Raw genomic sequence first — 23,396 nt, forward strand, 5'->3', positions numbered from 1 at the left:
AACAATATGATATGATGAATTTCAGAATAATTTTGCTGAGTGAAAGGAGCTGGGCCTAGAGAAATTCATATTGATATATTTCCCTTCCTATGAAATTCTAGGGAAGGAAAAACTAACCCATAGCATATAGCTTATCAGTGTTGCCTGGGACCATGGATTGGGTGGGTGGGAGGTGCTTGCATGCAAAGGAACGTGCGGGAACATTTGAGGTAATGAGAATGTTCTATATTTTGATTTCGGTGGTAGTTATACATGTGAGTACATTTGTCAAATCTCATCTGGCTATATATTTTGAAAAGTTGCATTTTAGTATAGGTATGTTGATTTAAAGAAATAAAGTTGATTTAAAGAAAAAGAGGTTGGAGATGAGGGAAGAGTTTGCAAATTTAGGGAAATTATATTCTAAAAACAACAGCAAAGTGAGTAGTATCTTCAAAACTAATGAGTAGAAAGAATTCTGAAGAGCAGTATGCATGAGAGGAGGGTGATATTCACGAGAATATCTCTGATATGCTCAAAGGAAATACTTGGCTAGATTTTATTATTGAACTTAAAGATCTTACTTAATGTTAAGCTCAATTTGGAAGAAAATAAAAGAGAACTTAGCATACTTGGGATAGAAATAGAAAGGGGGAAAGTCTACTAATTTGTATAAAATAACATTTTATGTGAAGGAATAATGCTAGGTTCATGTTTATTTAATCACCTAATGTTGGAATGAAGCACACATTTATTGGACTTATTGGACTTAGAACCAGAAAACCAAGTTTTAGGACCCTCAGACAATAAGAATTAGGATCTTTTTTTTTTTTTTTTTTTTTTTTTTTTTTGGTTTGTGGGGCTCTCACTGTTGTGGCCTCTCCCGTTGCGGAGCACAGGCTCCGGACGCACAGGCTCAGCGGCCATGGCTCACGGGCCCAGCCGCTCCGCAGCATGTGGGATCTTCCCGGACCGGGGCACGAACCCATGTCCCCTGCATCGGCAGGCGGACTCTCAACCTCTGCGCCACCAGGAAAGCCCAGGATCTTTTTTTTTTAATAGCCTGTCAAGAATGTCTCGTGCAGTCTCCAAAGGGTCAGAAAACCCAAATGTGTCATATGAGCATTAAGGAGATTCCTTCCGTTGGGATGATTTGCTTCTTTTGAAGAACAGCTTTTCCATATTCCCATGGGATTTGCTTTCACGTTATTGTGAAAGGACCATTTCCAAAGTCTCTAAAATATATTAAAAGCAAATGAAGTCATAATTATAAAAAAATAATTTATGAAGAAAGTTATGAAAGAACACACACTGTTGGTTTTTATAAACTTCAAGTGTAACTTGACAGTACTTTGTTAATTTGTATTTAGATATACACTTGCATTGGTATTGCTGCCACTGAATGAAAGGGTAAATGATTTAAAATATGAAGTATGGATAAGACTTATCTGAAGGATTTACTATAGTATTTTATCTAAAGGGTGAATAAATTGGAATGACACCTAAATTACAGATCACTGAAACACAAATGGGATAAAAAGCTGAAACTGAAGATTTTTTATCCTATTTTTTGCCATGTATTTCTCAACTTGATAATTAAATGCAGTTTATCAGATGTTGTCATATAAGACTGATTTGCTTTTTTAAAACACTTTTCTCAAGATTTCCTAAGAGCAATAGAATTAAAATGTCACACTATTTGAAAGTTAAAGTGAGAACAAAGTTTTCTCTAAGAATGATATTCAAATAATCAAGGTTACATGATGCAAATTTTAGAGTCTGCTTTCCATAGTGCTTAGAATGACACATTTATTTCTGGGAAGTTGTGGGAGACCTTAACCCTTAAAGAAGTTAACCATGAAGCTTTATTTTGAGCTCATCTTCTTATGGAAGTTAAAAAAACCTTCATCTGATCCAGGCTTTCAAATTTTTGTAACTGAATGTCATCTCTGTCTCTTGAATATGATTTTTAAGGACATAGTACTTTAATATGCTATGCAGGATATCAGTACTTTAGGAAAATATCAGATAATTCAACTACATATGAACTGTGCTCTATCACTTGCTTAATTTCTCATGAAAAAGCCTAATGATGAGAGGAACAGCTCAAGGGTCTTGTTTTTCTATTTCTCCAAAAATGTTTTACTCATTTCTTATGTTAAAATCCTGCAGTAAATTGATTCCTAAGAAAACCTCTGTTTCCCCATTACATCATGTAATCAGATAGTGAAAGTCAGAATATTTCCTGATTTCGATCTAATAAATGGCCAAGAAGCTCTGAATATATTTAGAAATTAGTCAGTAAGTAACTCACCTCAGTTATCTGGTGCCTGTATTTTCCTGTTTCCTTTAGTAGATTATTGTTCAGTTTTTATCTAATTTCCTCCTTTAGACATTTTAACTCAATGTTCAGGCTTATGTCAATTTCTAAAGAAGGTACATGTTGTACAAAATATTATACTGAGTATCTTGGGTCCTATGTTTATAGTTCATATCCATTGTTTCTGGAATAGACAGTCAGAAATAATCCTACTTTAATGGATATTTAGAATGTGTCCAGGTTATTGTACACCTGAATCAAGTGAATAAAAGTAATCTTTGAGTAGAAAGAGACACTAAGAATTTGTAGCAACTGCAGCATGTATTCTTTGAATGTATTCTTTTGTTAGAATTTGTCAGCCAAACTTGTCTACTTGTTCCCTTATCTCAATCAAGGTTAATTCATGTTTTTGCTTTAATCTTTACTGAAAGTTTTTCTGTATTTGTGTCCATGTACATTTGGAAATGGAAGTGAAAAAATGTAGGTGTGTATTTTTTTTCAATGTTTTGTTTGCTTATCTACTTAAATGGAAGAATTCCTCTGAGAGAACGAGTTGAGAACATAGTAAAATAACTTCTGTTGCTGCCTATTATCAATATCGTTTTCTTGCTTTTAGAAAAAAATAATGACAAGCTTCTAACACGCATCTCTTTATATAGGCTAATCTCCCACTTAAGAAATTTTAATTGATTACATTTTTAAAGGACTAGAAGAACAGCATTAGCAACATTCTGATAATTCTCTTATATTTGTGTAAATCTTTTGTCCTTAAATTTTTATTTAGCTGAATATAATAAGAAAGTTTGTCAAGAGCTATGAATATGGGAATTTTTAGAATTTAATATTTCTTCATTTTGCAATTGTAAATTAATGGCAGATATGCTTTTCATGATGAATTAAAAACTGGGTACAATGACTCAAATCTCCATAAAAGGAAAATATGAATAACACATATTTGAAAATCAGCCTGAAAGACATTGAAATAGCACCATAGTGAACCATTATAGGTATAGTTTAATTATCAAAAAAAGGTAAAAATATGTTAAGCAAATATAATACTAGATACCATCCTAACGTAAAAGATGGTTATTATATTTAATAAAATACACTTGAAATGCAAATTGAGAAGTGATAATTTGATTAATTTCTTAATTATTTCTAAATAAGGAATGATTCATTATACAATAATAATTTGAATTTTTCTACATCCATTTTCACTTACATATTTTTTATTTTAACAAGAAGAGTTAGGTTCTAAATTAGGAATAATAAAAAATGACTACAAAAAAGTATGTCTTTAATTCAATTTTGTTTTTCTTGTAGAGTACAGATATGAGCCCAGCAAGTAGCACCACTTCACTTCCTGTTAGTCCTCTTACTGAAGAGCCATTGCCTTTCAAGGTAAAAAATAAATTGAAAACATTTTTAATAATTTTTTACAATACTTTTAGGATCTTTAAAAGATATTTATTTTACTATAGTAAAATAGGTAGTTCAGGCATAGATGGTGAGGTTAACTGCTTTAGTTCATAAGGATCTTGTTTCAGATGTTAAAGTTTTGTTGTTGTTATGTCTGTTGTCATTCTACTTGCTAAATAAAGGTAGAGTTTGAATAGAAATTGATACTTTGTATAACACATTGTTTGCCTTGCATGTAAGAGACAGTAATTTCATTGTAATAGTTTGATGTCACATGAATTATAGGTTTCAAATCTTGTATTTATATTAATTTAAGCAATAAGTTTGGAATGAATTATTCAGCACTCATTCAGTAGTTAAACTTTCATTAGCTGATTGAATTTTCATTGATAACTCTAGGTCATAATTAATTAGTTGTGTATTCTTTACAAACTAATGGTAAAAATAAAAAATTAACATATGGAATCATTCCTCCAAACACTACATTTTTAAAATATTTGAGTAAATACTCTAAGTATGATTAGCAGAATTCTTCAGTTTGGGAGTCTGTATACATTACAAATATGAAGTCATCTTCTTGTTTTGCTATTTAAGATTAGATGTTTCTCTTTAAGCCAAACCTTGTAAATCAGCTATTTTATATGTGCACCAGAGATTTTTGGATTTCTTTAGGATTATTGTAAATAAAGGGACTCCTTAAGATCATGGGAAAGAAAAAAAAAAAACTTGGAAAGTTGGGATGATACACTTACGTGCAATGGTTTCAGTTTAGTTTAAAGACAGGTAAACATATTTTGGGGGGTTATGATGATTTGTATTTTACCATAACTTTGTCATTGTTTTTCATATGAAGACAAAATCTTATTCAACTTCATATTGCTTACATCTAGTACAGTGACTGACGTGGATTTCTGTATACTCAATATTTGCTCTATTGTTAAAATGAAAATAATGGTTATAAATTCCATCGTGGGTCTTTAGTTTTCTAATTATAGGTGCTTTGTGTCTTAATGATAGACAATAATAACTGTTAAAGGCTCATTTTATGTCAGAGAATTGTTAAATACTAAATAGAATTCTGATTATATCATTTATTGAGAAATATTTTATCATTCTACAACAAAAGGAGAAAATAATACTAATGTTTCAAAGTTTAGTATTCCTTAATATTCCATCTTATGGTAGATGGGACAAAATTTAAAGAAAAATCATATTTTTAAAAAGTTTTTAATTGATTTCTCACAGCATCACTAGAAACCATTTTCTCTTTTTAATATGCTGATAATGACTACCCTCCTTGAAAATTAATGTATTTTTTAACAGAGGTAAAAGGAAACGTCAGATATATTCCAGAATATGCTGACATAAAGCTAATACAAATATAATTATTTTAGTTAGTTTCTCTGACTGGTTCTAAGAGATCAATATTTTTCCCGTGTTAATGTGTAAATATGCAGTTAAAACTTGCAAGTGCTTATAATATATAATATTGGCTTTTGCTAACCAATATAGTTATAGCAGCTCTTAATTTACTTCTTCTGTGATAGGAATATTATTTATATTTTTTCAAAACAATTTTATCAGATATAGAAACATCCACTAGTATTTAAAAGTATCTAAAATTAAGGTTTCAAATTATACAACTCCTGCATTTGCTTCTTTTATTTTTAGTTTATAAACTGTTGTCATATAAATGATTAATAGAATTCTTATTTATCCTTATATAAACACAAAATATACAGAAACTATTTTGAGATGTACCTTAGCAATATAGTACATTTTAATTGCAAAAAAATTTGTTGAAAACAAAAAAACACGGAAGACATTGAAGTTGTCCGATAACGATACCCTGAAAAATCTTGCAGTTTTAATTCATTTATGTCCGAAACTTTATTTAAATTTTTGATATTTGACCAACATGGTTAACTAGAAAAAAAATTGATTATCTTTTTTTTTTTTATTCCCCAAGAATAAAATAAGATTAATCACCTCTGATACTTTAGTTGTATTTTCTAAGACAGTGATTTCAGCACCCAACTCCGTAACCATCTGCCCTAATATTAGACAAGGAAGGCTTTTGAAAGATAAGCTTTGGTGGCCGGTTGAGAGACTTAATTATACTTTTTCTTCTGGGAAATAATTAGGTTAATAAAAGAAAGTATTCCATCCCTTTTCTTGGTCTATTTTGGAAGCACTCATATGACAGTTGGAGGACGATATCCTGTTTTGGCTCAAGTGTTTATCCAAGTAAATGCTTTCCTTTAAATATTATATTCAGAATGACATTCAGATTAAATTTATTTTAACCATACCATTTGACATAATGACAAATGGTATGTGATATATTTTTAAAATCCCTAATAATTACCTTCCCACTAATATCTCTACCTATATTATTGACTTGAATGTTAGATGAGAAATTGGCTATCAATAGGAATGTACCACAGTGGGATCTATTAAATTTAAGGTAGTAGAAAACTGGTAGTATCCTGGAGACTTACCCAAGGAGTCAAGAGAGGTATGTTAAGCTTTGGAGATACAAGAATCAAAGATGACAATTAAATTTTGTTTGGGACCAGATGCTTCTTTTCCATAATAAGACTATTTTTTGGCACTACTAGTACTGGAGTACATACTTCAATTTAATTTTTAAACAAAACCAGATCTGCTCTTAAAAATAGCCCAAGCCCTGTATACTTACTCACGACTCTATTCCCTTACAGAACAGTTCACCTTGTGCTAAATTTCTTACCCTTACCATTTAAAACCCATTGCCATAGTGTTTTGTTTGGTTTAGTCTTTCAAAAATGAGGACAGTTCTCACAAAAATCCATCTAGTCTTCTCTTAATAAATTGCAAGATCTAGGAAACTGCCTTTCTTTCAGATAGAACTGATTGATCAGAGATAAGTAGGGTTTCTCCGTCTGGACAGGGTACATGGATACCAGTTCACCACAGTCACCATTCCCTATTCACACCTGGCACTGGAAGCATTTGAGTGAACCCCTTCATATAAAAAGATGTATAATTCACAATCCTCCACCTATACCACAGGTAATAAACTCACAGATTTCCCAGTTGGACTCTTGTTGCTGAGAAGTTTCTAGGAGTCCAGGTTTTTATAATTATGCAGACTATTGTTATGGACATATATTTGAAAACAAAGGGCAAATGCATAACTTCAATTTTTTTAATAGAGTTTTCAGCATTCCATAAAATATATACATATATGGTCTGACACATATGCCACTACGTTATTATGGAAAGGCCAAGGGATAACTAATTTCACGTGGGTGGAAACACTATTTTATTAAACAGCCATAATAGAATCATAATAGTGCAAGTTAATTGATCTAAGTGAGACTTTGATATAAGGAAAAAGGGAGTAGACTGCTTAACTGTTAATTAAAAGTTTTATGTTTTTCTGTAGAATAACCAAGTTGACATTGTTAATTTTGATGCCCATTCTACCTGTTCCCTCTGCCATTCTCCCTGATTATCTTAATCTGCCTTGTCTCTTCCTTTGTGGCCTCAGTCAGATGTACCACACCAAAAATGCTTTGGGGCCATCAAATATTACTGTTCTTTAGTAGGATGACCCTTTTAATTTATTTGTATATACACAGGTATTACAGCCTCCATCCATTCCTGGAACTAACATTCTTGAAGCTAAAGCTGGCTCATTGTTCCTGACCCCTCCGTTAATAGTACACTTGATTATGGGCCATGTTCTTTTTGCCAGCCACATTCATCACATATTTTAAAATTTATTTGTTCTTCAGTGAAGCCTGATGGCTAGATCTTAATCCCTTTTCCTCCAGAAAGCATCTTTTTTGATTACATAAGTTAGACACAGGTATTATCCTGGCTTATTCTTTATCCTTATCCTGTGATAAAGCCAACAGGAAAGAAACAAATTCAATTTGCCTTTCCTTTAGACATTGTTTCAAAAGTGCACCAAGACTATCCTCCATTCACCAATCTCCAGTCAAAGTCTGAAAATAAAAATTACCCATTGCCTTCATGACCCCATTGACTGCTGCTTCTCTCTGTTAGTGGGTTCCTGGCATGTATAAGGTGCTTGGCTATCCAGTACCTAGAATGCAAGGTGGGGCCACCCTCCCTGAAGTCCAGCCATCTTCCCCAGGAGCTGACACAGAGTGGTGCTGGGCTCTTTCCTGGGTCTCCTGTCCTATGGAATTCCAAGGTTCTCTGACTACTTTTCTTCATCTCCCTTATTTAAGCAAGGGACACAGAGGAAGAAATAGAGAAATACATGAAGGTCTCAAAAATTTTATCCTGCTAGCCAATGCGGGGATGTTATGATCCACTTGACCATAGAGTCTAAACTCAGGACTTAGTAACATGTAGTAACACACATAGTTTGCTCTCAATTATATAAAATAAATATTGAGTAGAAAAAAACCCCCAGGAAATATACAGTTATCAACAATCAACTATTTAGATCGACTATACTTAAGTTTTTTCCTATAGTTTCTATAATGACCACTTATTTCTATTTTAAGAACAATACATTTTTTTAAGAAAGCAGAAAAGAGAGTTGGGAACATTAGAGGCAGTGTAGCCTAGTTAAGAGACTTCCTAGGATCAAATCCCAGTTCTGCCACTTTATATTTTTATAACTGTGAGCCAGTTACTTTGTGTCTCAATTTCTCCATCTGTAAAATGGGAACAATAGCAACTGCTTCTTCATTGTGTTCTTATAAGGTTAAACAAGTTATTAAATAGGAAGTGCTTAGAATAGCACATAGCAAACAGTATATGTTTTAACCGATCTTTTTTTTTACAGAGATATCCGTTAGTTTAAAGCAAGAAAGTTCTATATATTAGAAATAACATGAAACAGAAATATTTCCACTCAACTCCTTGTACTTCATTTCTAAATGTGAGAATAGAAATATAAAGTCTTTACTTTGATGAAGAATAATGTTTAATATTCATTCCTAGAAGGCATGCTACTTATTTTATACCCTCGAGTATTCAGATGAGCTCATATATCAGTTTCCTCTCATGAAAAATAATTAATCGAAATGTTTATCAATTATGAGGGAGAAGAAGTTAATATAATGAGTTTGTCTTAAGGGGAAACTGGTAAATATACATAAAACATTACTTGGAAAAAAGGAATACATAATAGTTTGTGTAACCATAGGATGTATGGTATCTTTTTATCAGGAACACACCACAGTATATTTTTCTTTAATTCCCCAAACCTCCCCCTGTGCATTAACCTGGTAACTTTCTAAATACAATCTCCACTGAAGGAACATTATTTAATCACATTAGATTCTGGGAAAAACCTCATTGTGAACAAAGCACTATTGATATTTTACTCTTTATATAACATCAATATACCAAAGTGTCCGTTTATTTGGTCTAAAAACACCATAGTGGAAAAGAACACATTTGGAGGCTCTGAGGGAGTGGAGTCGGGTAGTGGTGTGACCTCATAACATCATCTGTTGCATATCCTGCATTGGTTGAGATTTTTTTGTGTGTTTATTGTTGTTTTTCATTTACTGAATTTAATGGTCTCTTTTTATTATTGGAATTCACTTTTTGGTTGTCCCAGAAAGAGCCCAAAATGGTATATTCTGCATTTTTGGTTAGTTTTTGACTAGGCCATCTATTCATTCATTCATCTGTTGATGAATCAATTTATAAAATACTACCACGTGCTTGATAATGTTCTAGACACTGGTGCTTCAATGTAAACAACACAGACTGAATTCCTGCTTTCATGGTATTTGGGTTCTAGTGAGGAGTGATACACAGCAAAAGAATAAATATATAGCATGTCAGGTAGGGATGATAAATGCTATAATGAAAAATAAAGCAGGATTTGGAAGATAGGAAGTGACTTTAAAGTATGTTGCTGTTTCAAAAAGGATGGTCAAAGAAGGTTACTCTGATTAGGAGATGGTTTAGCAGAGACTAAAATGAAAAACGAGAGAAAGCCACTCATCTCTCTATGGGAAGAGGCTTGAGGACAAGTGCGAAAGCCGTGAGGCAGGGGAACATTTGACCTTTTTAGGATCGGCAAGAGTGACATTGTGGCTGGAGCAGAGTGAATGAGTGTGCAGGTAATAAAAGATCAAGTCAGAGAGAAACCAGATCATGAAGGGCCTTGTAGGCCGTGGTAAAGACTTGGAATCTTACATTGCATGAGATGGGAAACCACTGGAGTGTTTTGGGAAAAAAGAATGACATAATCAGACTTTATTTCAAAACTGTTACTCTGATTTCCGTGTAGACGTAGGCAGCAAAAGGACATGGTAGAAGAAGGAAGGCAAAGCTCCTATAGGTAAGAGATGGCGTGGTAAATGTTGACAGGCTAATAAACACTGGTGGGATTTTAGATACATTTTGAGTGTGAGTCATCAGGATTTGTTAATAGATTGTATGTGGGATATCAACAAAGAGCAATATCAAAGATTATCCCTGATTCTAAGGTTCTCTATATTTTCCTATTTTTACCTCTTTTGCTATCTTTCTGATGTTGCAGATAAATAGGTATCATGATGTAGCGATTAACAGTCTTCTCTGTGCATGCACATCCCTGGGGTCTCTTCCTCTTTTCATAAGGACGCCAGTCATAGTGGATTAGAGCCCTCACCCCCCATCCCACCACCACCGTGGCCTCATTTTAACCTCTCTTTAAAGACCTTGTATCCAAATACAGTTATGTTCTGAGGTCCTGGGAGTTGAAACTCCAACCTGAAAATTTTGAGGGGACAAAATTCAGCCCATAACAGACAGACTCAAGACTGCTATGTTAATTCTTTCCTGAACACAAGGCCAACCTTGACTCAAGGAAAGGAAAAATAAATTGCACCTCTTGATGGGGAATGACAAGGATTTGGAGCAATTTTTAATCTACCATATAAATATGTGATATTCCTTTATTGATCCAGTTTTCAGTGCTGTTAAATTCTCAGTGATGTGTGAGGGAGTTTGGATTTGAGGGAATGAAATAGGAAATGAGAGATTTCCTTAAATGTTTACACATATTCATCTGTGCACTTATTTGAGTATATTTTCCAATGCTATTTTAATTTCCATTAAATTTGGAAACTTCAGTTAAATGTCACCATATTTGAATTAACTTATAGTCCTTAAAACCTTGTGGTTGAGAATATCAAAGAATCATGGCTATAAAAATATTTTACTAAAGTCTTGATTATAAACACTGAGAGGAAAATTGAAATAACAACTACCAAACAATACTTTCTATATTATGTCTATATAGTATTATTTTATGTTAACATTTTTCCTTCTGGTTTTGTCAAGATAAATTTTGAATAAACACTGTATCTATTATTTAACTTTTGCAGACAGCATCACTGATGTATTATGAATATTCACTGGAAAGAAATATAATAATTGTATATCCTGATAAATCAAGTAAAATTATTTTAAAATAAATGAAAATTACTTTTACATAAATTAAAGCCAAAACAAATTTTAATTTTTCTTAAAAAGTATGCAGTATCTCTCAGACATAGCAGACCTCAAGGGGAAAAAAAAATAATGGAAATAATAAGCAAATACTTTCATGTCGCTTGCTAGCTTTATATTGCTGTCAAATCCTTCTCACACACTATCCAAATGGTTTCAGTAAGGCATGTCCAAGATATAGAACTTGTCAACATTAATACATGCTAAAAATAATGGCATACACCGTCTGACCCCATCCACAGGTCACACATTCATTTTCTTCCTTAAATGTAAATCTCATTGAATTTCTTCATCTTTGCATAGGTTGCTGCCTTAGATTTCTCCTAACTTTTTTGAGTTCTCCATGTGGTAATGAGAGAAAACGTTCATGGTATAAAGCTTTATTTTAGCATACTTTCAGAGCATTGGGCCATACTCTGCTTACTGTGGTCACAAAGTCCCTTTGACATATTTAGTGGACAAGATTTACTCAGCATCTGTTAGAGATGACCTTGGAAAACCGAATTCAGGGATCCACTGTTTATATCATTGAGTTAAAAAGAGCTCCAGGGCTTCCCTGGTGGCGCAGTGGTTGAGAGTCCGCCTGCCGATGCAGGGGACACGGGTTCATGTCCCGGTCCGGGAAGATCCCACATGCCGCGGAGAGGCTGGACCCGTGAGCCATGGCCGCTGAGCCTGCGCGTGTGGAGCCTGTGCTCCGCAACGGGAGAGGCCACAACAGTGAGAGGCCCGCGTATGGCAAAAAAAAAAAAAAAAAAAGAGCTCCAGAAAACTACAAGATACATAGATTTGGATGGTATTTCATAATTGGCAAAAGTGAGGATTTTCTAGGAAAAGCTTGAATTTAGAATACAGGTACAGAACATTGGAGGAAAGAATTTGGGTACACAATGTGAAAAGGTCTGGATTAGTTTGTACATAAAAGACAGGATATTGAATTACTGCTAGCAGAATTCTAAAGCCAATAAAAGCCTTGAAATTTGGGGAAATAAAAACAACTTTGTGTGTTTCTTGAAAGAAAATGAATTTTAAGAAACTGAGTCATTATGACCTCAACTTTGGTTTGGGGACCCACTTAAGAGTGGATTGGCGTCACTGAAATACATGTTCTGTCTGCCGACAAGATGCCAGGACAGTTTTATTTGGAAACAGTTGATGTCAGCAGTGTGCTCTGTTCCTCAATACCTGTTGCTCCCGAGTGTCTAGAAAACCTTGATGTGAGGTAATAGCGGATGTGGCAGTCATTGCTCTGCACACCAATATTAACAAGATTTCTTTTAACATTTAATGAAGACGTCAGATATTGGAATTGGCTTGGGATTAACACTATATTTAAGATAATATCATTATTAATGATAATTTAAGCAGTTGATCTCATGTTTAGTACATCCAGTGTTTATTTTTTATCTTAACATTACCATTTCATACACATTCTGGATCATATACACTTATTCTTTGTTGTTTTAAAATACCTCTTGCATTACTTCAGGATTTACCTTGTAAGTGTGACGTATACCATAACACATTTTTTTTTAAATAAGAAATTAATAAGGTAAAATTCCAAGGCTGTGATTCATTATTAACATGACCATTTGAGATGGACCATGAATATGAGAAGCTGTCAGGGGTGGACTCAGCGTGAGTTTAGTTTATCTGGCAATGACTTCCGTCTGTTCTATCTTGGAATCATTTACTTAAATAACAAATGAATTTTGGAAGCTGAATCATATCAGCGGTAAAATAAAATGTGCGAGGAATTAAGTACAGTTAACTCTGCCATACATCAGATAATTTAGAAATGATTGTATTTACTTTGCTAACTACACAGGGTTAAAGAATATTAGACCTAAAGTTTTTTATTAAGACATTGGACATCCTTTGTTTTAATTATACTATATGGGGGTATTAAATGGCCATGCTGACAGATGCAATACAGTGAGTAAAACAAGCAAGTATTCTGTTCTGAGGTTTTTTGTATCACAGATTTAACATTTCTTCAGTGCAGTTTTCAAAGCACACATAAATAATTTGTCAGAGATTCTAATACCTGTAGTAACTCTGCTGGGCAAAATTGGTGTATGGATGACGCAAATTAAAAGTTGGATAGTCATTATGAATAATCAGAAAATTCTATTTACCCTTGTCTACAGTAAAAGATATTCTTAATAGTTTAGGGAAGAGTATGAACATCACTTTATTTATTTTTGTTGTTGTTATTCGCTTATTTTATTTTATTTTTAATTTATTTTTTTATTAGAGTGTAGTTTGTTTACAATGTTGTGTTAGTTTCTGCTGTACAACAAAGTGAACCAGTTATACATATATTGAATACACATATCCCCTCTTTTTTAGATTTCCTTCCCATTTAGGTCACCACAGAGCATTGAGTAGAGTTCCCTGTGCTACACAGTAGGTTCTCATTAGTTATCTATTTTATACATAGTAGTTATATTTGTCAATCCCAATGTCCCAATTCATCCCACCTTCCCTTTCCCCCTTGGTAACCATACATCTGTTCTCTATGTCTGTGACTCTATTTCTGCTTTGCAAACAAGTTCATCTGTATCATATTTCTAGATTCCACATATAAGCAATACTTTACGGTATTTGTTTTTCTCTTTCTGACTCACTTCACTCTGTATGACAGTCTCTAGGTCCATCCACATCTCTGCAAATTGCACAGTTTGTCCCTTTTATGGCTGAGTAATATTCCATTGTATATATGTGCCACATCTTCTTTATCCATTCATCTGTCGATGGGCATTTAGGTTGCTTCCATGTCCTGGCTATTGTAAATAGAGCTGCAATGAGCATTGGGTTGCATGCATCCTTTCGAATTATGGTTTTCTCCAGATGTATGCCCAGGAGTAGGATTGCTGGGTCGTATGGTAGTTCTATTTTTAGTTTTTTAAGGAATTTCTATACTGTTCTCCATAGTGGCTGTATCAATTTACATTCCCACCAACAGTGCAAGAGGGTTCCCTTTTCTACACATCCTCTCCAGCATTTATTGTTTGTAGATTTTTTGATGATGGCTATTCTGACCGGTGTGAGGTGATACCTCATTGTAGTTTTGATTTGCATTTCTCCAATCATTAGTGATGTTGAGCATCTTTTCTTGTGTTTTACTTTAAAATGAATTCCAAAAGAGATCAGGAAGGGTACAATGTGCTTTTGCAAATACTTAACTTTCTTCCTCTTGGATAGTGACTTATTTCTAGTGCAAGAAATTAGAAGGTAAACAATTGCCAGATGGATATTAGCCTCTATTCAGCAGCCTAATAGCAATAATTTTGAAGATAGATGTAATTTGAATATTCTGAGTAATTATTGATGTCAGATTTTCAGCTAAGGAAATTCTCTGTTTTCTTTTAAGCTTTTGCATTATATTATCAGCAGTCAGCTTCTGTCTGTACTGGGACTTGCCCTTTTTCTCAGGTAATCTCTTTTACTCTAGCAAATCTGATAAGAAACTCTTATCTCAGGAGATGTGACAAGCACTGAAAATGTTGGCTAAACCTGTTATATTAGAATCTTATTCATGTATTTCTTATTAAGAATAAAAATTCAAGTTCTTTTCTTCTTTCCCACATAACATCTGTGAAACAATTTATGTTCTTCCTCACCAAGGGAAAAGAAAATCCCTTCTTATATATAAATATATACAGGAATCTGTTTCAACAACCTTTATTCCTTACAGACTCCACACAGGCAAACTTCTTTTTCCATGTCTCCAAGCTTTTTCCTTCCTTCTGTCTCCTTGGAGACCAAAGTTGACCTAGTACAGAGAACCAGACCTATCACCTTCTGACTCACCCTCTCCCCAAAGATACTGAAAAGCCTTGAGGAAATTTATACACCCTGTTAAAACTCTCAATGGAAAACGAAAATGTGATTCATTATAACCAAGTCAGAAAATAGACTTGTCCTCCATTCTCTATGTAATGCCAAACACCTGTGCTATCTTAAACTAGTCACTAGACTTAATGATGTGTGTGTTCATCCAAGTTGCTTATTTTGACCATAAAAAACAAGAATAATAAAAATTCATTTAAAGTAGTTAGGCCCTGCTTAACAAGAAAGTCTTTGGCAGCAGTATTTGAGCTGAAAGTTTTGAAAAAGCTGGGCAGAATTGTCAAAGCATAATTAAGGGTAGAAGAATTAAGCTCACTTTTCTCCCTTAAGTGTCTTTGCCAGACAATAGAAGCTGGCAAGAGAGCCAAGTAGGAAAATGGAGCCATGCCAGCTGCTACACCATGTTAAAGAGAGATGGGTCATAATTTCTGGTAATAATGCCTACATGAATAAAACCGACAGTGGTCTGTCGTCTTGTTAACATTAGCTGTTTCTCTCCTTCTCTTTCTTGTTCTTTCCTGTGGGCCTTACTCACTTAGTGATAATAGTTCTACTATTATCATTTCTCACCATTTCTGTTATTTTCTTGAATGTAGTGAGACATTCAGAACAATCAACAAACATTTATTGAGTTCCTACTATGTGTAAGACCTTATGTAAAGGTACTGGGGCAGAAATATTTTCTTCAGACTGTATAAAGCTACAGAATATCATAATGCTGGCAGTAGTTCAGCATGGCCTGGAAAAATGTCAAGTATTTCAAAAGTTCAGAGATGCAGTTGAGGAAAGGGAAGTGTCGTGAGGCAAAGGAGAAGTAAGCGCCAAGGTCTCAAGCTAGACCACGAAGGTCTAGACATTATAAATGTTCAGTTGCGTGTTGCCCACGTGGCAAGGAAGAATTTGTTTGTTGTGAAGGACTTCACATGCTTTATAGAGAACTTCGACTGCCTTCTACAAGCAGTGAGGTACAGGGAGCAAGCAAGAGTTGTGTCTTAGTCTGTTCAGGCTGATCTAAGAAAATATCATAAACTAGGAAGCATATAAACAACAGAAATGTATTGATTTCTCACAGTTCGGGAGGCTAGGAGTCCAAGATCAAAGCACGGGCAGATTCAGTGTCTGGTGAGGGCCCACTTCCTAGACACCTTCTTTTTGTCTTTTCGTTGTAGCCCTCACATGCCAAAAGTAGCAAGGGAGCTTTCTGAGGCCTTTTTTATAAGGGCACTCATCCCATTCCTGAGGGTTCTGACCTCATGGTTTAATCCCCTCCCAAAGGCCCTATGTCCTAATATTATCACCTCGGCATGTTAAGGTTCCAACATATAAAGGTTGGGGGACACACATATTCATACCATAGCAAGTTGAGCAAATTTTAAGATGCAAAATGAAGAAAATTTTATAATTCTTCTTGAGCTCGATTTCCACAGAATGGGTTCTGAACTTCATTCGAAATTTGTCAATTCCTAGAAAATCAAATGGTACTAATAAAATACAAATGATAAGAAATAGGAAGGATTTTCATGTTATCCACTGTTGTTGATTGCCTTCGTCTGTACCTGCAGATGCAGATCTGTTCATCAAATAGGATGAAGATTGTCTATATCTATATTAAAATAATAGTTTACAGGTAGTCTAGGCTTTCATAAATATACACTAAAATATCCATCTATTTATATTTACCTAATTGTTATATCTTTAAAAGTTGTCATTAGTGTATTAGTTTTATTTTGTTCCTGTAACAATTTACCACAAACTTGATGTCTTTAAACAATTCTCATTTTAGTTTCATATAGTTCTGAAAGTCAGAGGTCAGAATTAGGTCTCCCTAGACTGGAATCAAAGTGTTGGCAGAGCTGAGTTTTTTCTGGAGGCTCTGGGAGATAATCCATTTACTTACTTTTTTGAGCTACAAGAGTTTGCCTGCATTTCCTTGCCTCTTTCCATCTTTAAAACAATGGCCTATTAAGCCTTTCTTATGATGCATCACTCTGATTCTGACTCTCTGTTTCTCCCTATGATATTTAAGGACCTTCATGATTTCACTAGGTCTACCAGATAACCCAGGAAAATCTCCCTATTTTAAAGTCAGGTGATTAGCTACCTTAATTTCATCTTCAGTCTTAATTCTCCTTTGCCATGGACATCACTGGAGGAAGAAAAGGGGCATTATTCTTCCTATCACAGTTAGTAATGACACATATGTAAGATGTGGGTCTTATTCCTGACACAGGAATCTTTGTTCATAATCACAGAGCTGATTATTTAAATAATTAGAATGCACATTACCCTTCTTTTTCTGTCAATTGTTAATTGGTTATTATACTAATACAGAGTAAGGAATATCCACTGTGCTGAATTATAAAAGCTATTTCCTTTATCTTCAGTTTTCTGTCTGGCAAACTCCTCACTTAATGTCCAATTAAATGCCACCCCCTCTGTGAAACTTCTTCCCCAAAGTCTCCACAATACTTTAATTTCACTTCTAATATAGAACTATAAAATTATATTATTAATATATTTACAGTCTTCCCCAATAGATGCCGATTTTCATAAATACAGAAATATTTTATATTCTTCATATTCCCTATTTCAGTGTCTAGTATAGAACTAGTATATAATATACTAATAGTAGATGAAAGAATGAATTGTATGAATGAATGGTGAAAAAAGCTCACTTAAGGCCTCGTTTCTTTTCTAGTGTTTTATCATATTAAAATTGAAATACTCATTTTATTACATTAGCCATTGATAAGCTGATATATGTAACAGAGCCTATCAAGCTATACAAGTAGCCTGCCAAATTTTCTGTAGCTTATCCCTCTTTTTCCCTACAACTCTATAAACATAGCTGGACCAATCCTGGATACAAATTATCTGTATGAGACTAACTTGGCGCTAGGGAATTCAGTATTTAATTGCCCTTGTTATTTGTCAGTATCTCATCTTGTGGTCTGAAAATCTGGCTTCTGCTTTAGCAGGTATTTATGTGATAACCATTGCCTAAGAGATAACTGCATTCCTGCCAACAGCTGTTTGGATTTACAAATATTACCTTTCCTAAGATTATTCTATAGCCACATGCTATATACACTTCAAGTTTCTCTAAATTGGAAATCCTGAAAGCTATCTACTTCTTTTGAGTATTAATCCTCAGTACACACGATTATTGTCTCATTTTACAGATAAGGAAATTGAAGCTTAGAGCAGTTAAGAACCTGACTAGAGGTCACAGTGCTGGTAAATAACTCAGCTGGAATTCCAACTCAGGTTTCTAAAATTCTAAAGACTGTAGCTTGAACTACTATACTACAGAAAGTCTACAGTGTTTTTATTTAAATCATGATTCTGACTGATCATTGGTTTTATATAACTGAAGGGGATAAAGACAAATAAAGGCAGAGACAGAAGAAGAGAAAATAAGAGAAGTGAAGAGAGGAAAAGAAAAGAAAGGGGAATGAAAGAAAAGAAAAGGAAAAAAAAGGAAAAAAAAAGAAATAATAAACATCCCTCCATTCCTCAGGCTTGACATTTATTGAGATCATCATTCTACTAAGATTATGTATTTCTTTTACTAACAGACCTAATAAATTTAAGCCATCTTTGCAATCCTGGAATAAAAGCCACCTGGAATATTGGTCAGTTTTCATAGATCCAAAGAATATAATTTGCTTTAGCTAGTTGAAATGGAAGTGATTTTATTATAGGATATTTGACAGTTTAAAGAATTTCTTGGAAGGTCATCAAACTGGGCTTGGATATGTAGGGACAAAATGCCAGGAGAGATTCCTGCCTGGAAGGGATAATCTATGCTGTCAGGTTGAGAGCAATAAAGGGAAAAAGGATGAGGATATGGGGTTTTCAGCATTTTTTTTTTAACATCTTTATTGGAGTATAATTGCTTTACATTGTTGTGTTAGTTTCTGCTGTATAACAAAGTGAATCAGCTATACGTACACATATACCCCATATCCCACATATACCCCATATCCCCTCCCTCTTGCGTCTCCCTCCCACCCTCCCTATCCCACCCTTCTAGGTGGTCACAAAGCACCAAGCTGATCTCCCTGTGCTATGTGGCTGCTTCCCACTAGCTAGCTGTTTTACATTTGGTAGTGTATATATGTCAATGTCACTCTCTCACTTTGTCCCAGCTTACCCTTCCCCCTCCCCGTGTCCTCAAGTCCAGTCTCTACATCTGTGCTTTTATTCCTCTCCTGCCCTTAGGTTCTTCAGAACCTTTTTTTTTTTTTTTTTTTTTTTTAGATTCCATATATATGTGGTAGCATACGGTATTTGTTTTTCTCTTTCTGACTTACTTCACTCTGTATGACAGATTCTGGGTCCATCCACCTCACCACAAATAAATCAATTTTGTTTCTTTTTATGGCTGAGTAATATTCCATTGTATATATGTGCCACATCTTCTTTATCCATTCATCTGTTGATGGACACTTACGTTGCTTCCATGTCCTGGCTATTGTAAATAGAGCTGCAGTGAACATTTTGGTACATGACTCTTTTTGAATTCTGGTTTTCTCAGGATATATGCCCAGTAGTGGGATTGCTGGCTTGCATGGTAGTTCTATTTTTAGTTTTTTAAGGAACCTCCATACTGTTCTCCATAGTGGCTGTATCAATTTACATTCCCACCAACAGTGCAAGAGGGTTCCCTTTTCTACACACCCTCTCAGGCATTTACTGTTTGTAGATTTTTTGATGATGGCCATTCTGACCAGTGTGAGATGATATCTCATTGTACTTTTGATTTGCATTTCTCTAATGATTAGTGATGTTGAGCATCCTTTCATGTGTTTGTTGTCAATCTGTATATCTTCTTAAGAGAAATGTCTATTTAGGTCTTCTGCCCATTTTTGGATTGGGTTGTTTGCTTTTTTGATATTGAACAGCAAGGGCTGCTTGTATATTTTGGAGATAAATCCTTTGTCAGTTACTTTGTTTGCAAATATTTTCTCCCATTCTGAGGGTTGTCTTTTCACCTTGTTTATAGTTTCCTTTGCTGTGCAAAAGCTTTTAAGTTTCACTAGGTCCATATTTGTTTATTTTTGTTTTTATTTCCATTTCTCTAGGTGGTGGGTCAAAAGGATCTTGCTGTGAGTTATGTCAGAGTGTTCTGCCTATGTTTTCCTCTAAGAGTTTGATAGTGTCTGGCCTTACATTTAGGTCTTTAATCCATTTTGAGTTTATTTTTGTGTATGGTGTTAGGGAGTGTTCTAATTTCATTCTTTTACATGTAGCTATCCAGTTTTTCCAGCACCACTTATTGAAGAAGCTGTCTTTTCTCCATTGTATATTCTTGCCTCCTTTATCAAAGATAAGGTGACCATATGTGCATGGGTTTATCTCTAGGCTTTCTATCCTGTTCCACTGATCTACATTTCTGTTTTTGTGCCAGTACCATACTGTCTTGATTACTGTAGCTTTGTAGTATAGTCTGAAGTAAGGCGGCCTGATTCTTCCAGCTCCGTTTTTCTTTCTCAAGATTGCTTTGGCCATTCAGGGGTCTTTTGTTTTTCCATACAAATTGTGAAATTTTTTGTTCTAGTTCTGTGAAAAATGCCAGTGGTAGTTTGATAGGGATTGCATTGCATCTGTAGATTGCTTTGGGTAGTAGTCATTTTCACAATGTTGATTCTTCCGATCCAAGAACATGGTATATCTCTCCATCTGTTTCTATCATCTTTAATTTTTTTCATCAGTGTCTTATAGTTTTCTGTGTACAGGTCTTTTGTCTCCTTAGGTAGGTTTATTCCTAGGTATTTTATTCTTTTTGTTGTAATGGTAAATGGGTGTGCTTCCTTAATTTCCCTTTCAGATTTTTCTTCATTAGTGTATAGAAATGCAAGAGATTTCTGTGCATCAATTTTGTATCCCGCTACTTTACCAACTTCATTTATTAGCTCTAGTAGTTTTCTGGTAACATCTTTAGGATTTTCTATATATAGTATCATGTCATCTACAAACAGTGATAGTTCTACTTCTTCTTTTCCAATTTGCATTCCTTTTATTTCTTTTTCTTCTCTGATTGCCATGGCTAAAACTTCCAAAACTATGTTGAATAATAGTGCTGAGAGTGGGCAACCTTGTCTTATTCCTGATCTTAGAGGAAATGGTTTCAGTTTTTCACTTTTGAAAACGATATTGGCTGTGGGTTTGTCATATATGGCCTTTATTTTGTTGAGGTAAGTTCCCTCTGGGCCTACTTTTTGGAGAGTTTTTGTTATAAATGGGTTTTGAATTTTGTCAAAAGCTTTTTCTGCATTTATTAAGATGATCATATAGTTTTTAATCCTTCAGTTTGTTAATATAGTGTATCACATTGATTGATTTGCGTATATTGAAGAATCCTTGCATTCCTGGGAAGAGCCCCACTTGATCATGGTGTATGATCCTCTTAGTGTGCTGATGGATTCTTTTTGCTAATATTTTGTTGAGGATTTTTTTAATCTATATTCATCAGTGATATTCGCCTGTAGTTTTCTTTTTTTGTAACATCTTTGTCTGGTTTTGGTATCATGGTGATGGTGGCCTCATAGAATGAGTTTGGGAGTGTTCCTCCCTCTGCTGTATTTTGGAAGAGTTTGAGAAGGATAGGTGTTAGCTCTTCTCTAAATGTTTGATAGAATTCGCCTGTGAAGCCATATGGTCCTGGGCTTTTGTTTGTTGGAAGATTTTTAATTTCCTTTTCCATTATGGTGCTTGTGATTGGTCTGTTTATATTTTCTATTTCTTCCTGGTTCACTCGTGGAAGGTTGTGCTTTTCTAAGAAATTGTCCATTTCTTCCAGGTTGTCCATTTTATTGGCATATAGTTGCTTGTAGTAATCTCTCATGATCCTTTGTATTTCTGCAGTGTCAGTTGTTACTTCTCCTTTTTCATTTCTAATTCTGTTGATTTGAGTCTTCTTCATTTTTTTCTTGATGAGTCTGGCTAATGGTTTATCAATTTTGTTTATCTTCTCAAAGAACCAGCTTTTAGTTTTATTGATCTTTGCTATCATTTCCTTCATTTCTTTTTCATTTATTTCTGATCTGATATTTATGATTTCTTTCCTTTTGCTAACTTTGGGGTATTTTTGTTCTTCTTTCTCTAATTGCTTTAGGTGTAATGTTAGGTTGTTTGTTTGAGATTTTTCTTGTTTCTTGAAGTAGGCTTGTATAGCTATAAACTTCCCTCTTAGAACTGCTTTTGCTGCATAGGTTTTGGGTCATCATGATTTCATTGTCATTTGTTTCTAGGTACTTTTTATTTCGTCTTTGATTTCTTCAGTGATCTCTTGATTGTTTAATAGTGTATTGTTTAGCCTCCCTGTGTTTGTATTTTTCACAGATTTTTTTCCTGTCATTGATATCTAGTGTCATAGTGTTGTGGTTTGAAAGGATACCTGATACGATTTCAGTTTTCTTAAATTAACCATGGCTTGATTTGTGACACAAGATATGATTTATCCTGGAGAATGTTCCATGAGCACTTGAGAGGAAAATGTATTCTGTTGTTTTTGGATGGAATGTCCTATAAATATCAATTAGGTCCATTTTCTTTAATGTATCACTTAAAGCTTGTATTTCCTTATTTATTTTCATTTTGGATGATCTATCCATTGGTGAAAGTCGGGTGTTAAAGTCCCCTACTATGATTTTGTTACTGTTGATTTCCCCTTTTATGGCTGTTAGCATTTGCCTTATGTATTGAGGTGTTCCTATGTTGGGTGCATAAATATTTACAATTGTTATATCTTCTTCTTGGATTGATCCCTTGATCATTACGTAATGTCCTTCTTTGTCTCTTGTAATAGTCTTTATTTTAAAGTCTATTTTGTCTGATATGAGAATTGCTCCTCCAGCTTTCTTTTGATTTCCATTTGCATGGAATATCTTTTCCATCCCCTCACTTTCAGTCTGTATGTGTCTCTAGGTCTGAAGTGGGTCTCTTGTAGACGGCATATATACAGGCATTGTTTTTGTATCCATTCAGCCAGTCTATGTGTTTTGGTTCGAGTATTTAATCCATTTACATTTAAGGTGCTTATTGATATGTATGTTCCTATTACCATTTTCTTAATTGTTTTGGGTTTGTTTATGTAGGTCTTTTCCTTCTCTTGTGTTTCCTGCCTAGAGAAGTTCCTTTAGCATTTGTTGTAGAGCTGGTTTGGTGGTGCTGAATTTCCTTAGCTTTTGCTTGTCTGTAAAGTTTTTAATTTCTGCCACAAATCTGAATAAGATCCTTGCTGGCTAGAGTAATCTTGGTTGTAGGTTTTTCCTTTTCAGCACTTTAATTATGTCCTGGCACTCCCTTCTGGCTTGCAGAGTTTCTGCTAAAGGATCAG

At 34.4% G+C, this 23,396-nt stretch overlaps 1 protein-coding gene across 7 annotated transcripts in view; it reads left to right on the plus strand.

Moving 5' to 3' along the window:
• Positions 1 to 23,396, plus strand: part of CCSER1 (coiled-coil serine rich protein 1) — a 1,246,259-nt gene that overhangs the window by 512,695 nt on the left and 710,168 nt on the right. For all 7 annotated transcript variants that reach the window (XM_029234577.1, XM_029234583.1, XM_029234578.1 and 4 more), the window contains one exon: positions 3,623 to 3,700. In XM_029234577.1, the coding sequence (XP_029090410.1) occupies positions 3,623 to 3,700 (78 nt within the window). The remainder of the gene's footprint in view (positions 1 to 3,622; positions 3,701 to 23,396) is intronic.

The sequence above is a fragment of the Monodon monoceros genome, unplaced genomic scaffold (genome assembly GCF_005190385.1).
Source record: "Monodon monoceros isolate NGI ecotype Baffin Bay Population unplaced genomic scaffold, NGI_Narwhal_1 Super_Scaffold_20, whole genome shotgun sequence".
Taxonomy (NCBI): Eukaryota; Metazoa; Chordata; class Mammalia; order Artiodactyla; family Monodontidae; genus Monodon; species Monodon monoceros.